The following is a 16,199-nucleotide window of genomic DNA, read 5'->3' on the forward strand; positions in this document are numbered from 1 at the left end:
AGCAGGTTGAGGTAGGTGATTCTGCCCCTCTGCTCTGCTCTGGTGACACCCCACCTGGAGTCCTGTGTCCAGCTCTGGAGCCCCCAGCACAAGAAGGAAAGACTGAAGAAAGAGTAGGTCCAGAGCAGGGCCACAAAAATGGTCAGAGGGCTGGAACACCTCTCCTATGAGGAAAGGCTGAGAGAGATGGGGCTGTTCAATCTGGAGAAGAGAAGGCTGCAGGGAGACCTTATAGCAGCCATCCAGTAGCTGAAGGAGGCCTACAAGAAACCTGGCCTTTTTACAAGGGCATCAAGTGATAGGACAAGGGGTAATGGATTCAAGCTGACAGAGGGGAGATTTAGAACAGATATAAGGAAGAAATCGCTTCCTCTGGGAGTGGTGAGAAACTAGAACAGGTTGTTCAGAGAAGCTGTGGATGCCCCCTCGCTGGCAGTGTTGAAGGCAACCTGGTCTAGTGGAAGGTGGCCCTGCCTATGGCACGGGGATTGGATCTAGATGGTCTTTAATGTTCCTTCCAACCCAAATCATTTTTTGATTCTATGACTGATTAACTGAACTGAAATCCTGGTACAGGACATTGTCTCATTACCAAATGAACACCAAAAAGACCAATAGAACACTTCAAGCTTAAAAGATAAAACAGTGAAATGTGAGAAGGATCTGCACTCGGTGTGTCTTATTAACATGATCTTTATTTCCTTTTTACAAAAAATAGAAATAACAACAGACAAAACATACTCAAAAAGATCAATGCTTTTGCCTTGGTCTCACTGAGGAGCTGAGCAGGCAAAGTCCTGGCTGAAACTTTGACAGTATATGCCATTGACAAAGGGAAATAAACATATATGACAATATACCCATGCAAGACACAAAGTACAAAACGTGTTCTGTGGCCCAACAAACATTTTGGAGGTTGCCTGTGTCATAACAAATTTCAAATTGTTACTTTTACTCACCCATGCCGTTACACAGCACAGCTTACAAACAAGTTACATATACACATATATCATAAAAAAGTTTTGTATATGGTCTAACCGCTACAAATTAAGGCATCCTAACAGCTGTTGCTTTGCTGGTGAGGGGTATGTCTCATTTTAATGTTTCAAAATGTAATTTCAGGTATTTCAGACAAAGTGAGACATCATGAGATGTGGTTTAGAGGAAGAATTCCTGCAGCTCTGGCTCTTCTGTACTCTTTTGACTGTCAGATTTCTCACTTTTCCAATTGATGTCATCATGCCTGGAGATAAAAAGAAGAAAATTACTCATGGTAACACTAACAATAGAGAATAATTTTCCTTGTGTTTATTTGCCATGTTTTATTCCATTTGCAAATATTGAACTCTGAATTAATCTTTCTCTCTGGGCTTATTTCTCTAGACATGTACTACACAAAGTAACTTTTTAATGTTAAGTGGATTCTTACTGACTTTCTTGTAGCTCCTGTTCAGAAATCAAAACTGGAAACCAATGGGACGATGAGGAGCTTTGTAAGTCACGGCATTTATTATTGCACTGTCATAGTGTTCTGGTAATAATGGACAGAATGTCCAAAAATACCTTGTCCTTTAGGGAAAAGTACCATAGTGATAAAAAGATCCACTACAACAAACACTAGACACATCCTGTTTGTTTCTGACTCTACCTCTAAGGGAATCACCTAGTACCCATTAATAATCATCAGAGAGAAACAAACACTTTCAGAAGGAGATTCATTGGACTTTATGTGTCCGCGTAAGCAGAAGATGGTGTCAAAGGCCATAGAAAAAATGGCAAGCAGTATTCCTCTTTCTGACACAGGGCCTATATCTCTTTTAACACAGTAATTAAGGTGAAATCTCAATTCAAATCATTAAGATTTTATTAGATACACAGATAATTTCTCCCTAGTGCGTCTTCATTTCCACACTAGGTAAACTTAAATTTAAAAAAAAAAATTAAAAATCTATCTATTGTGCATGAGACTCAAAGAATAGCTTGCCATATAAAGTAGAAAAACACTAAGTATTTGTGGCACTCAGATTCTTCACTTCTTTTCATACTTGTTCTGATTCCCCAGAATGTTCCCCCTCTCTCCAATTAACCTTCCAGCTGAAGAATTTTTGATTAAGCATCCAGCCCACAACAACTTTCAAACAGGTTAAAAGGCTCATTTTTAGTTATTACTGTTGAACAGTAAAACTTCTACAATACTATCACGACTAGCTTGTTTGTTGCTGCAAAGGACAGACACTAGCGAGAGGTTAAAAACCCACAGCAAAGCGCAAGAGTATGTGTATAAAAAGTCTGGCTTAACTTCACATATTCTGAGCCTAATCCTTGTAAATCAGAATAGCTTTATTCCAGTCTACAATCACCACAAAGAACCAAATATCCACAAGAGACTCATCCTTAGGATTCTTAGATAATCTTGGGGTTACTTCAGGATTTAACAGAAGCTGACCTTCTTGGGGACCAGAAGGTCTTGCTGTAGATCCCAGCAAGAGGGCATGAAGGATCATTTTATTTTAAAATCCCCTTCATTTATCTAAATTACTGTTGACACATACCCATAGCAAGAGCAAAAACACATAGAATTGAGCTAGGTGAGGCAGAATTTGTAGGACTGAATTTAAGGAGGTGAAAGAGGAGCACTTTTTGCCCTGACTACTTTTCAGCACTTAACATGCATTGCTGTTATCAACGGAATGCTTAGTGTTAACCCTGGAGCTTCACTAAAGGATGCTTTCTAAGGATAAGATAATTTGTATCAATCACCTACTGCATTAGCCTAGACTTGCAGTGCTGAAAGACCCTGCAGGTGAGTCCCCCACGCAGAGGCTTGCTAGGTATTACAAAGACCCCATTTTGCAGCTCTACAGTTGCACTGTGACCTCAAGAGCATCGTTTTCAGCTAATGCAGATGTCTCTAGGTGACAATGCGGAGTAGACATGCCTTCTGCAACTGTGCCTGCTGAGCTGAAGGAAATGTATTACCAGTATTACCAAATACTAATCAAATTTCTACTATCTTCCTCTGCCTGTGTCACCACTGAAATACTAAACATCCCTTCATGCAACAGGCACTGATGCATCATCATAACAGTTCAGAACAGAACATCTGTAAATTGTCTGGTAGAAGATCTAAATTACTTTCATATTGATTTTATACTGTACTAGTTTGAATTGTAACTATTTTATCAGACATACAGATAAGCACCCCTTTTCCAGAGTACACATTTGGAGTTGTAATTTATCCAGCAGTAGGTCTGGCAGTGGGATATCTGTTAGGTTAGATCCACTTACTGTTTTAGAAGCATGCCTGGTTTACCATTTGACAGAAACCTGATGGTAGATTCTGCCGATTGCCCCTGATGTGTGAAGCAATTTTTGCGGCTGGCTGCTGCAGCTAATACAGGGTTTTGTATTGATATGGTGAGTTAGTGCTTACTTTAATGTACTACAGATCTCAGATGATATAAAGTGTGGGAAAGAATAATTCATTGGCATACATGTAAGATGGAAAAAACTACAAGCATTTGCTTGGAGTTGTAATATGCAAGAAACTAGTCAATCCTTCCAAAAGTGGAAAAAAACCCCTGCACGTCCAGAATTTACTCTAGGGCCGTAAGAAAAATAAGATGTATCAAATTTTAAAAGGACACTAGAAAAGCTAAGACAATCCTCTACTTTAAGCTGGGATCAGTTTGAAAAAGTAAACTACAAAGCCTTGATGTATTTGGATATTTTGAATGAAAAAATAAACCAAACAAAATAAACAGAAGCTGAAAAAAAGAAAGTGGAAACTGGTGGGCAGGAATGTCATCTGACTGAAGGTAGATTTTGTATAATGACTTCAGATTTCAGAAGATGCTAATAAAATCCCTTATATAGAGGTCTTCCAGAAAGGTTCTTTTTCAAATTGTCTCTGAAATGATAATTACACAGTCTTACCAGAACATCCAGGGAAAACTCAGACAGTGTCCAGAGGCTTGTAGTGCACATGATGGTGATGTTCTTCCATTATTTAAATTTCACAGGCTGCAGGGCAGCATGTGGTGGACTAACAACAGGGACCCATTTAGCCATTCAAAAATGACAACAGAAGCTAAAAGGCACCATGAAGCCTGGCTCAGAAGCTCTGAGAGACTTCGGATCTCCATTCTGATTTCTGAAAAGCACAATATGTCTTCCATTCTTACATGACTTTTGGAAACCTCGTGCCGCAGACTCTGGCACACAATTTGTCCACTTCTGTCCTAATCTGCGGGTACAATAACAGCCTCCTCAAGCGGTGCCCCTAACGCACTCTGCTCCTTGTTTCCTACTATCTGGTATTCCATGAGCCCAGCACCATGGGGGCATCTTCAGGACATGGTACCTGGATCAGCAGTGCCTGGGGTATGACAGGAGTTCAGGCCCAACTTTCACCCTCCAAGTAAGTGACTCTGCTCTGACCTTCCCTGTCTCTCACTGGTTCTGGGGAAATGTCATGCTGCCAGGGATTTCTCACACAAGAGCATTTACACAAGGCAATAATGAATTACAACAGCTGGCTACATCTGGGACATGGCTCTAATGTAAGGATGAGATTAATGGTTTTGTATTACTCCATGGTCTGGACAGGCAGCTGGGTGTTTTGACTGGAGGCTGCCCACCGATGCTCCCTCAAACTGCTGCTGTGCAGTCAGTTTTCTGCACTGGAATTTCCTTCTCTGTTTTCAGGAGAGAATGAAACCTCTTGGAAACCTTACAGTGCTATTTCTGGTTTCACATACACTGTGCCAGTGACTTCAGAACAAGACTCCCATTTCCGTTACGGAAACTGAGTTTTTAAGTATGGGATGGTCCTGACATTAGAAAACGATAGAAAAAAAAATGATTTGACATTTAGAAAATAGTAACTTGAAAGTAATTTAGGCTCCTGAACTGCAGAATGACTAATTTATAATTATCCCAGAAGTATCTTCAAATGTATACTTTTGGTGTGAATAGCAATCATTTCCAGGCCTAATGAAAAGATTTACATCTCACTTTAACAGAAGAAAAATTATCCTCACAAGAATTTATGTGTATTGAGAGCTGAATAAAAATGTCAGGTACTTTTTACAAAGCATTTGCTTATAAAATAAACACTTATTTTGTCAAATGTTGTTTTTTCCAACATGTCTTTACAGACCTTGAGGTCTCTATCTGCCAAATAGTCCTGATGGAAGATGTTTAAATCAAGGAGTTTGAACACAGTCATAGTTACGACTGTTAAAAAACAGATTTAACTTCAAAGTCTGAGGAAGAGTAAGAAAAATGTATGAAAATAGGAGAGTACTAGAATTAAAGTACATCATTCTGCCTCATGTTCTCTGTACTCCCCTTTTAGAGATGAACTGTGGTCTTTTTGCTCTCCTCATGAGAGGAAATTTAATTTCCATTCTCATCTGGTACTTGACTTTCATTCAATACAGACTTAATACTCAGCCAAAGTGTGCTATACTCTCTGGTGGATTTATAAGTATGAATAGTTTCTATACTTGCTTGGAACTGAAATCCTGTAGCCAGTTCAATGGTGACATCAGCAGAAATCCATCATAAATTTCTGCTTTTCTAGGAATTTAGATGTTCATCTGTCCATCTATTTCCCTTCTTGTGCATCAATCAATTCCAATATTACAGTTATGAATAATGTTAGCAAACACATGCAATTTGAGAAAAACAAAGAAACAGACATGCTAAACATCACCATGCATAAGCACATACCAAGCATAGTTACACAGAAGTTCTTCATTCAACGTGCTAGAGTTGGCGTAGCTGAAGTAAGGACCCTAAGGAAGTACAACATCATACCAGTTAAAAACATGCACTGACCTTACCACATGCATAACATGGAAGTCTATCAAAACACGCAGTCAAACAGCCACAACAACTTTTTAACAGGTTTCTCTTCGAGTTAGTAAATGAGGCTGAATCTGTTGCCTCGTTGAGATGTGTGCTGTGATCCTTTGCATTGGTATGAAAATATGTTCTTTCCACAATTTTGATGATGGCAGCAATGACATGCAAACGTGGCCTTTTCACAGACAACATGCATTTTACAGTGCAAGCGACAATACTGTTAGAATTACCTCATCCAACTCTTCAAATTTCTTACAGAACTCTAAAAACTGGTCATGACCTTGAAATCTATCAGAATATCTTTGAAGACAGACTGTCTTTTCCTCTGTCATTATAAAATCTGAATCATCCTTCTGAAAAAAAGTTGCCATTGTGTTACAAAAATACTTCTGTGTTAGATCAGGTGTTCAACTAGACGGTGCATGTCTTTAAAGGCTCACATCAGTAATTCATACTGTGATTCTGAGTAAACTTTAATACAAACAGTTCTACTTCAATTTACTTATTAGCTCTCCTTTGAATTTTTCATTTCATTTTGTATTCTGCTATTGCACTACTGTTCTAGCAGTACACGCTAATACGGACTGCTCTCTGTTTCCCAGTTCCCTCTTTCCAGTTTCTTTTCCATACTCATTTTGCCTCCTCTATGCCTAAGATTTTCCTGTGTTTTTCTCCCATTACTTTTTCATACTTTTTACAGTATATAATTCACTATTCCTCCTCCTCCTCTTGGCCTGCTTATGTTCTTTTTTTAATCTTGAAATTATTCTTTTGCCTCATGTCTTTCCATCCACCACTTCCCTCTCACCCTGTCTTTCACAGAGGATTAAATCATTTACCATTCCCTCCCACTCAACTCCTTATTGTATCTCCAGATGCTCACACTTCTCTTCCCCACTCCACAAACACTGCGCTCACAGTATTTCCTACCTCTGCATCTTTCATTCAATATCTTTCCGTTCTCTTGGAAGATATATTTGTTCGAAGTATATTCTCCTTTCTTTCGAACAAGAGAGCCAGCCTCCTAACTGGAGACACCCCTCTTTCTGTTGGGATCCCAGAAAGGGCACTCTGTTGGCTGCAGAGAGGGGATGATCTGGATCCAGTACATTTTGCTACAGACCACCCATAAGCTCTGACACAAGTAAACTGTGTCAGGAGAGGGTGGGCAAAGAAGGCTGGGTACTGCCAGCTTTTATACCTAGGGCATGGCTGTAGCTCCTGCAGACACAGGAAGGACCATTTCTGCTATTTTTCATCTTTATATTCTACCACTTATTTTTATCCTGTTGGCCTCATCAGTCTTGGCTATAGGACAGGACAGGGCTAGTCCTTCCATTCTTTACTGCTCAGAAATCCCATGGATTCAAATGTGACATTCTCATTGTATGACTTGTCACTCAGAGCAACATCAAGCATTATTTCCAGGTGAATCGCATCTCTGTGGAAAGCTCTCAAAGCAGAACATGTGAACCATGTGCATTAAGAGTATGGACTCTGTACACAAGCAGTACCTGCCACTCCTTTGAAAAGATTTCTAAAATTAAAACAGTGGACGGGCTTTCTACAGGTCAAATACAGTAAATTATTTGTGTGCATCCTTTCGCTACAGAAGGGCAGGAGGAAGAGGCTGCCAAACCTATTCATTAGTTAAAGAGGCAAGCAAAAAAATAACAGCCCTTCCTCCTTTCAGTGCACTCACTGGCTTATTTCTTCCTTTTGTGTGAGCTGCTGCATTTCCCTTGCTGTCTGCTGTCTTCCTTCCTAATGAGGTAAAAGGCAGCGTCGATGAGGTTTTGATGAGGTTTGCTGTTTGACAGTTGTTGTTGTTATTTTGGTTGCCACTCAGTGTCTCCATTATGGACCGAAACGTTCCAAAAGGCCTTTTCAGCTGGTCCCCCGCTGGCTCCCCAGAGCTGGCTGGAGCCCGCATGAGTCCTTTGCCCCGGTCTTTATCCTTTTCCTCGTTTAGTTCTGACTCTGCTAGCTCCACCTGCACCACAGGCTCCTCGAAAGTTACTCGTAGTTTCAAATTTTGGGAGGTTCTGCGCTTTGAAGATGGAGACTTGAGAGCACTCTTAGGGCTGGTGGCAACCTTTTGAGCAGTGGCACTGTCTGTGCTGGACGGAGAGCTGTCTCCACAAAACTGGCTCTGAGGTGCAGTACTGGACTGATACGGGGCTTCATTATCCGGATCGCTGCTCTCTGAAGTAGGGGAAGGACTGTGGCCATCCACAGACTTGGAAACCCTGATACCAAAAGGGAAGCGGCGCCCTGCTGCAGAAGTGTGCTTCTTAATCATCAGGTGCAAACTCTCTGTGCTCTCCACACTCTCCACTATGGGCTGAGGCCTTGGTTTGTCAGTTCTTTTCAAGGGGGTGTTCTTGTAGTCCTCACAATTAGCTGAGTCTGTGTCAGACTCACTGAGTGACCTCTGCATCAGTTGCCTCAGCCTGGCTAACTTCAGCTCCCTTTTCTCTGGCAAAATCTTCTTCACGTTCTTGGAGGAAGCATGAGCATCCTGGAATTCCAAAGTCAGCTTTTCCTGCATACAGACATTTTCAGATATTTCCTTCCCCAACAACTGGCGCAAGATTTTATCTGAGTCCTCATCTTTTATCTTGGCTCGAGTGTGACTCGAAGTTCCGAAGCTGCCAAGAATCTGAATCCCATCTTGGGTGTTCAATTTACTTTTTGGTGGAGACAATTCATCTGCTTCAGATGGTTTCCACTGGGGCTTGCCAGAAGCAGGAGATGATGGCGAGCTTAAAAAAAAAAAAGAGGAGGAAATACCACAGCCAAATTAATGCACATATAAAATGTGAAACTGCCACTTCCAGCGTACGTGTCCGTCTCAGCTTATTGTTACTTGTCCTCTTCATCGCAACTCACATGGAATTAATTACTATGATGCTACACTGAAAATTACACAGAGAAGGACCTAACCCTGCTTCCACTCCTAATTAGGATTTAAGCCTCTTCACTTTCTCTTACAAGGAAAACTCTTTAAAATAAAAAATTAGAATGGTTATTTCAATGCCAAAGATTACTTTCTGAGGAAAACTTTAGAGAAACTGTGGTTTCCTATTTGTGGGAGCTGACCTGCTTTAAAAGGTGAAAAAACTCCGCAAGGCCAAATGCCTGTCCAAGTCACACTTAATACAAAAGTGGCTTATTCTAAATACCGCAAAAGTACCCACTCTCTGCATAGCAATGATTTCATAAATCTAAGCTTCATCCAACAGCCATATAAGACCTCAGAAAAAGTCAAGGCCATTTGCACTCAAAACTTTTTCAGATATGAAATACTGAAAAGCATGAGAAAGGTGACATGAATTTATTTCAATACCTTTAGAATAATAAATTCAATTTAGAACACCAAACATTATATAGTGATGAAGCAGCAATGTCAGGTAAGTCTGATTTTCAAAGAGCATAAATTATACAGACCGTTTCTTTCCCTGTGATATATGCCAGAGCTCATAATACTCCACACTCTTATTTTAAACCACTTTTCTTCCAAGCAAGGGTACGGTCACAAAATTAAGGTTAGTGTGAGGCAGTGAATTCCTAAATTTAATTTCTTTTTTTTCACAAGCAACTTCTTCTCTGATGAGTCCAGAGTTCTCAGAGTGTACAAAATTCACATGTCTATACAAGCCACCTCATCTTCAATTCATTTTGCACTTTTTCTCCATGGCAAATCGAAACAGACACTGAAGAATATGCAGGTATCTACAATAAACATTCCTAGTAAAAGGGACAGGTTCTCGATCTGCTGCTGGCTCCTTGGGTGATGATAATATCCACAAGCGAGTTCTAGCTAGAAGGAAAAGTAGTAGCCAACTATGGAATAAAATTTTAAATAGAGTATCATTTTCAGACTTGATCACTTAACTAAAAAGATGTTGAAAGCTACCCTTTTACTGGAACAATGAATGATGAGAGATCACCTGATCTTATCTGATACTGAAATTAAAACAGTCCTGCTGTTCATCAGTACTCTGATGTGAGACCACTTGGAAAGACTAGTCAGCAAAAATCAGAGAAATCAAATGAGCTGGAAGACAGTGTTTGGTCCCATTGGCCCTGTTGAGCTGGCAGACAGGGAGGACAAAGACCACGATTCTAAAAAAAAAAGGATAAAACAACTCTTTCCAGTGTGGTTCTCTACTTCAGCAGGAGTTTGGAGTTTACAGTCCTTTCCTAGCTGAAGTTCCTTTACCCAAATGCGTCTCCAATCTCAATATCTTTGTTATCTACTTCTGTAACTACCTGCACTTGTCTGAAACGCTTGTCTGGAGCACCCAAAGCTCTGACCACCAATGCCTGCAGACGCTTTTATGCTAGCTTTATACTTTAACATATATGTAGCTCCCCAACAGCTCTGAAACAAGGAGAAGTGCTGTATATGTCTTCCAGAGAGGAAACTGTATTAGAAGGTAATGATAAACCAAGTCCTATCTGCATGTGAATTACTTAATTACTTTCAGAGTCTTCAGATTGCTGTGACAGAAGTTGTGTGCTTGCTTGACTTTCATGCATCCTACTGGAAGACTATGGCGGAAGTCAGAGAGATATGTTAGCAGGCTCCGGATCCAGTCCTCTGCCTTTACTTTCCTCCTCTTTAATGTTACTCAGTTTGTGTCTACTCCTGGGCCTTCTGACCGGATATGTAAACAATTCATAAAATATCTGGAGTTTTGACTTTTTATACAAGCTACTGAAGGCAAAAGCTTTAATGAGCACAAGGAGTCTTATTAATCTGAAAGCAGGTTTTGTTGGTAACTGGTTTTATGAATTATCGCTGGCAGTAATGTACGGTGAACTACCACGAGGTCAAACTTTACAACTTTCCAAGGGGTTTCTAGGATCCTCTGCTATTCATCTAATATAAAATATATTATATTCCACTGTAAATTTTATTTTCACTCTGTTCAGAAACAGGGACTATTCATTTCACACTCAAAATTTTATATATATATATATATTACATACTGTCAAATTCTAGAAGCTCAGCCTCAAGCCGACAAGGTAGAAGAACACATTTACTTTACAGAACACATCTAGTAATTTAGACAGGTCACAGCTTCTCCTGGTAACCTGTGTACCATGAAACTGTGCAAACCCAGGCTGCAGCACAATTCCAGTCACCTTACCTTGGGGATGTGGGCAGTGACTTGCCCTCTGACCGCTGGGTTTCTAAAAGCTGCTGGAGCTGGTTCTGTAATGTCACATGTTCCACTGTCTGCCTGGAAGACAATGTATGACTGTTTACCTTGAATTGTAAAACTGTCAGCATTAGTAAGCTACAGGATAACTGATTTTAAAAGAAGTCATCTTCACCTATACTTTTCCTAGTAAATAAAAAGATTAATTATAAATAATAGCGGTAACAGAGAGTTTGTACTTGTCTCTGAATCCCTGTGGACATTTTGTGATCACTGTACAAGACCAACTGAGAGAAGTTTACTTGTCAGAGATTACTTATTATACTTCATATAAGGACAAGTGTAGGATCATAAGCAGTACTTCAGTGGAACTGACTCACAGAAAATAATAGTCCAGAAACACAGATATGGGAGAGCAAACTTAGGGCCACTTTGTTCTTAGTTGTTTGTGTAAAGGAAGAGGAAAGGGACAGATTAAGAAGTCACTTCCTACATTTGGTGGATGGCTTTTACTCAGCTAAATGATAGCTCAGACAACTGCTCTCTCCTTTTGTATCTGTGAATGAACTGAAAGAGAGAAGCCTTTGCCCACTGGGAAGGGCTGGTCCAATCTTCTTCAGCTGCAGGACGGAGCTAAATACAACCTCTGTGTGTTCAGGGGAGTAGGAGAAAACACATCTGCTTGCTGCCCAACCTTACCGAAGGTCCTACCTGTGCTCTGCACCCACCTTATACTCTGTAGTGCTATACCTACTGCAGTCTATCACTTTCAGTGCGATAGTGTGATCTACACTGCTTTGTAAATAACTTTCAAGACCAACAGTTAAAAAACTGGAATAGCAGACATAAATAATTTGTAGTATGAAAGTGACATCCATACTAGAAACTCCATTCACCATAGAACCATAATCACAGTCGTTCTTCTTCTGCCACATATGTATTTCCATAAGAAGGACTCAGCTGAACAAGATAATCTGTAAACCTTCAAGTAGTTCTACAAAAATGAAGGAATATCTCAATTTGCCACAAAACGTTCTTCTCTCTATCCTGGTTCTCATCCAATTTAGACCTTCCATTATAACGTCAAAACACCCCTTTAGCTTGTTGACCACCACAGATAACATTCACTCTTGTTTAGTGACCTGTAAGTTGCAGTGCCTCTGCACACTGCACAGACAGAATTGTTGGGAAATTACTAGAAAACAAGAGACTTACAGCTTTTTGTTACCGTACATATGCTCTCTTTTACCTGGAATACAATTGGTACATTTGGTTTTATTCTCTGGTCCTGATCAAATGACTATGTGAAAATGACTTTTTATCTGCTTCTCCCAGGCTCTGCTTCTGTTGCTGTACAAGAATGTGTTTTTAGTACTTTTATTCTTATTGGATCTGCAGAACTAACACTGCTCTCTGCCAGAGAGCTGGACTCTTTCCTAGCTCGCATGCCATCAGCAGAAGAGTTAGCTGAGTTCCAAATGCAGTCTTTACAACTGGCAATGTCAAAGCTAGAAAGAATCCAGATGACTTTTTAGACTAGGGGTTGTACTTGCAGGGCTGGCAGAACACAAATGTTTTACTTTTAACATATCAGAGTGGATCCGAAAAGTGCTACAAAATAAAGGTGGGATCTTGACATACTGCCTTGCCATCATATTTTACAGTACAACCATGCTTTATGTAGCTCCTTTCTTCCTTTAATTTTGCATCTTCCTTCCTCTTGCCTACACATTTCCTTAGACTATTTTAAAATTACTTCTACCTTCTGTCAACACTGGCTTGTATTGCAGCTCCCCAGATACTCTCTTTTAAGAGCCAGGGAATTATTCATCTGAGATTAGATTGTGATGCAATTTATCTGTTTCATTTGCTTTTTATGCTTCCTTCAACTTCTATTTCTAAATATCTAAGTAATGTAGCTAATAGCATTGTATCCTTTTAGCTTTAACAAAAATCTCTGACACCTATTCTGCTGAGTTAATGTTCTCATTCCACTTAAACATCTTATTGTGCTAAAAGAATTCAGGTTTCCTCCACTTTCACAGTTTAACTAGTTAGTAAATAGCTCACAGAAACCCACACATTTTGCCAGCACTATCCCCAAAGATATATAATATAGACATATATATGTAAGATAATATTGAAAACAAGGGATCACAACTTCTTGGAATGGAAAGTATTAAAACCAGACTGATTTACAAGATCACTGTAGCTTCACGAGTAAGAGGGTCTACTTACTTTATGATATTTAATGCTCAAATTCTGAGGGTCTTAGCTTAGACAATGTTCCCAGTAATATGTAAGGACCCTTGAGTGTCTGCTTAGACAACTGCGGACCCTAGGTACCTCCTCATGAGGTCATGGAGCTCCGTAACTGAACAGGGAACAGGCTGAGGCATGGGGCTCTACTGAAGTATCCTTCCTAGTGTGTTGCCTTACTTCTCCATTTTGTTTCACATAAAAGAAGAATAGCCACTCTACAAAGTGGAAAATAAAACTGATTAATTAAGTAAAAAACAGTTGATCGTTGTAAAACTTATATCAGGTTTCTTACTATATATGGATAAAACACCTACTACCACACACACAAAAAAAAAATCATACAATCACAGAATCATTTGGGTTGGAAAGGATCTTAAAGATCATCTACTTCTAACCCACTACCATGGGCAGGGACATCTTCCACTAGACCAGGCTGCTCAAAGCCCCATCCAAGCTGGCCTTGAACACTGCCAGAAAGGGGGCTTCCACAGCTTCTCTGGGCAACCTGTTCTAGTGTCTCACCACTCTCAGAGGAAGCGATTTCTTCCTTATATCTAATCTAAGTCTACCCTCTTTCAGCTTGAAGCCATTACCCCTTGTTCCATCACTTGATGCCCTTGTAAAAAGTCCCTCCCCAGCTTTCCTTTAGACTCCTTTCAGGCACTGGAAGGCTGCTATAAGGTCTCCCTGCAGCATTCTCTTCTCCAGATTGAACAGCCCCAATTCTCTCAGCCTTTCCTCATAGGAGAGGTGTTCCAGCCATCCGACCATTTATGTGGCCTCCTCTGGACCCACTCCAACAGCTCCATGTCTTTCCTGAGCTGAGGACTCCAGAGCTGGACACAGGACTCCAGGTGGGGTCTTACCAGAGCAGAGCAGAGGGACAGAATCCCTTCCCTTGAACTGCTGGACACACTTCTTTTGATGCACTCCATGATGCAGTTGGCCTTCTGGGCTAGGAGCACACACTGCTCGGGCAGGCTGAGCTTCTCATTAACCAGTACCCACAAGTCCTTCTCCTCAGGGCTGCTGTCAATCCATTTTCCGCCCAGCTTCTGTTTGTGCTTGGGATTGCCCCGACCTGAGTGCAGGACCTTGTACTTGGTCTTGAAGCTGACTTCATAAGGTTTGCACAGGCCCACCTCTCAAGCCTGTCAAGGTCGCTCTGGATGGCATCTCTTCCCTCCAGCGTGTCAACCACATCACACAGCTTGGTGTTGCCAACTAACTTGCTGATGTGATGGTGCACTCAATCCCACTGTCCACGTTGCCAACAAAGATGTTAAACAGCACTGGTCCCAGTACTGACCTCTAAGGAACGCCATTCATCAGTGATCTACACTTGGACATCGAGATGTTGACGGCAGCTCTTTGAGTGTGACCATCCAGCCAATTCCTTATATGCCGAGTGGTCCATCCATCAAATTCAGGTCTCTCCAATGTAGACACAAGGATGTTGTGCGGGACAGTGTCACATGCTTTGCTTATATCCAGGCAGATGACATCAGTTGCTCTTCCCTTCTCCACCAGTGCAGTAATCCTGTTGTAGAAGGCCACCAAATTTGTCAGGCATGATTTTCCCTTAGGGAAGCCATGTTGGCTGTCACCAATCACCTCCTTATTTTCCATGTGCCTTAGCACAGTTCCCAGGAAGCTCTGTTCCATTATCTTGCCAGGCACAGAGGTGAGACTGGCTGGCCTGTAGTTCCATGGGTCGTCCTTTTTACCTTTTTTAAAAATTGGGGCTATATTTCATCTTTTCCCATCACTAGGAACTTCACCGGACAGCCACGGCTTCTCATATATGATGGATAGTGGCTTAGCAAGTTCATCCACCACTTCCTTCAGGACCCATGGATGCACCTCATCAGGTCCCGTGGACTTGTGCACCTTGAGGTTCCTTAGATGGTCTCGAATCTGATCTTCCCCTACAGTGAGAGGTTCTTCATTCTCCCAGTCCCTGCCTTTGACGTCTGCAACTTAGGTGTTGTGGCTGGAGCACTTGCCAGTAAAGACTGAGGCAAAAAAGTCTTTGAGTACCTCAGCCTTGTCCATATCCCAGATAACCAGGTCTCCCATTTCCTTCCAGAGAGGGGCCACATTTTCCCTGGCCTTCCTTTTATCACTGGCTTATCTATAGAAGCTTTTCCTGTTGCCCTTAACGTTCCTTGCCAGATTTAATTCTATCAGGGCTTTAGCTTTCCTAACCTGATCCCTGGCTGCTTGGACAATTCCTCTCTATTCTTCCTAGGCTACCTGTCCTTGCTTCCACCCTCTGTAGGTTTTCATTTTGTGTTTGAGTTTGCTCAGGAGCTGCTCATTCATCCCTGCAGGCCTCCTGGCATTATTGCCTGACTTCCTCTTTGCTGGGATGTGCCACTTCCGAGCTTGGAGGAGGTGATCCTTGGATATTAATCAGCTTTCTTGGACCCCTCTTCCCTCCAGGGCTTTGTGCCATGGTAGTCTACCGAGAAGACCCCTGAAGAGGTCAAAGACTTCTCTCCTGAAGTCCAGGGTAGTGAGCTTGCTGTGCGCCCTCCTCACTGCCCTAAGGATCTTGAACTCCAACATTTCATGGTCACTGCAGCCAAGGCTGCCCTTGAGCTTCACATTCCCCACCAGCCACTCATTGGTGGTGAGAACAAGGTCCAGCATAGCACCTTTCCTCGTGGGTTTCTCTGTCACTTGGAGAAGGAAGACATCATCAGTGCAGTCCCGAAGCCTCCAGGATTGCTTATGGCTTGCTGTGCTGTCCCTCCAACAGATACTGGGGTGACTGAAGTCCCCTATGATGACCAGGGCCTGTGAACATGAGGCTGCTCCTATCTGCCTATACAAGGCTTTGTCTGCTTGGTCTTCCTGGTTGGGCAGCCTGTAGCAGACTCTCACTATAAT

General features: G+C 41.5%; 1 protein-coding gene across 5 annotated transcripts in view; it reads right to left on the bottom strand.

Annotated features, from left to right (window-relative positions):
* Positions 1 to 759: 759 nt before the first annotated feature.
* The window catches only part of SNCAIP (synuclein alpha interacting protein), a 97,567-nt gene continuing 82,127 nt past the window's right edge, over positions 760 to 16,199 (bottom strand). For 2 of the 5 annotated variants that reach the window (XM_075411492.1, XM_075411493.1), the window contains exons 9-13: positions 11,031 to 11,123; positions 7,574 to 8,636; positions 6,102 to 6,224; positions 5,737 to 5,801; positions 760 to 1,243 (exon numbers count right to left, since the gene is read on the bottom strand). In XM_075411492.1, coding sequence (XP_075267607.1) covers positions 1,159 to 1,243; positions 5,737 to 5,801; positions 6,102 to 6,224; positions 7,574 to 8,636; positions 11,031 to 11,123 — 1,429 coding nt within the window. In that variant the 3' untranslated portion in view covers positions 760 to 1,158. The remainder of the gene's footprint in view (positions 1,244 to 5,736; positions 5,802 to 6,101; positions 6,225 to 7,573; positions 8,637 to 11,030; positions 11,124 to 16,199) is intronic. The other 3 variants (XM_075411494.1, XM_075411495.1, XM_075411496.1) reach the window with 3 other exon arrangements.

Source organism: Opisthocomus hoazin, chromosome Z (genome assembly GCF_030867145.1).
Source record: "Opisthocomus hoazin isolate bOpiHoa1 chromosome Z, bOpiHoa1.hap1, whole genome shotgun sequence".
Taxonomy (NCBI): domain Eukaryota; kingdom Metazoa; phylum Chordata; class Aves; order Opisthocomiformes; family Opisthocomidae; genus Opisthocomus; species Opisthocomus hoazin.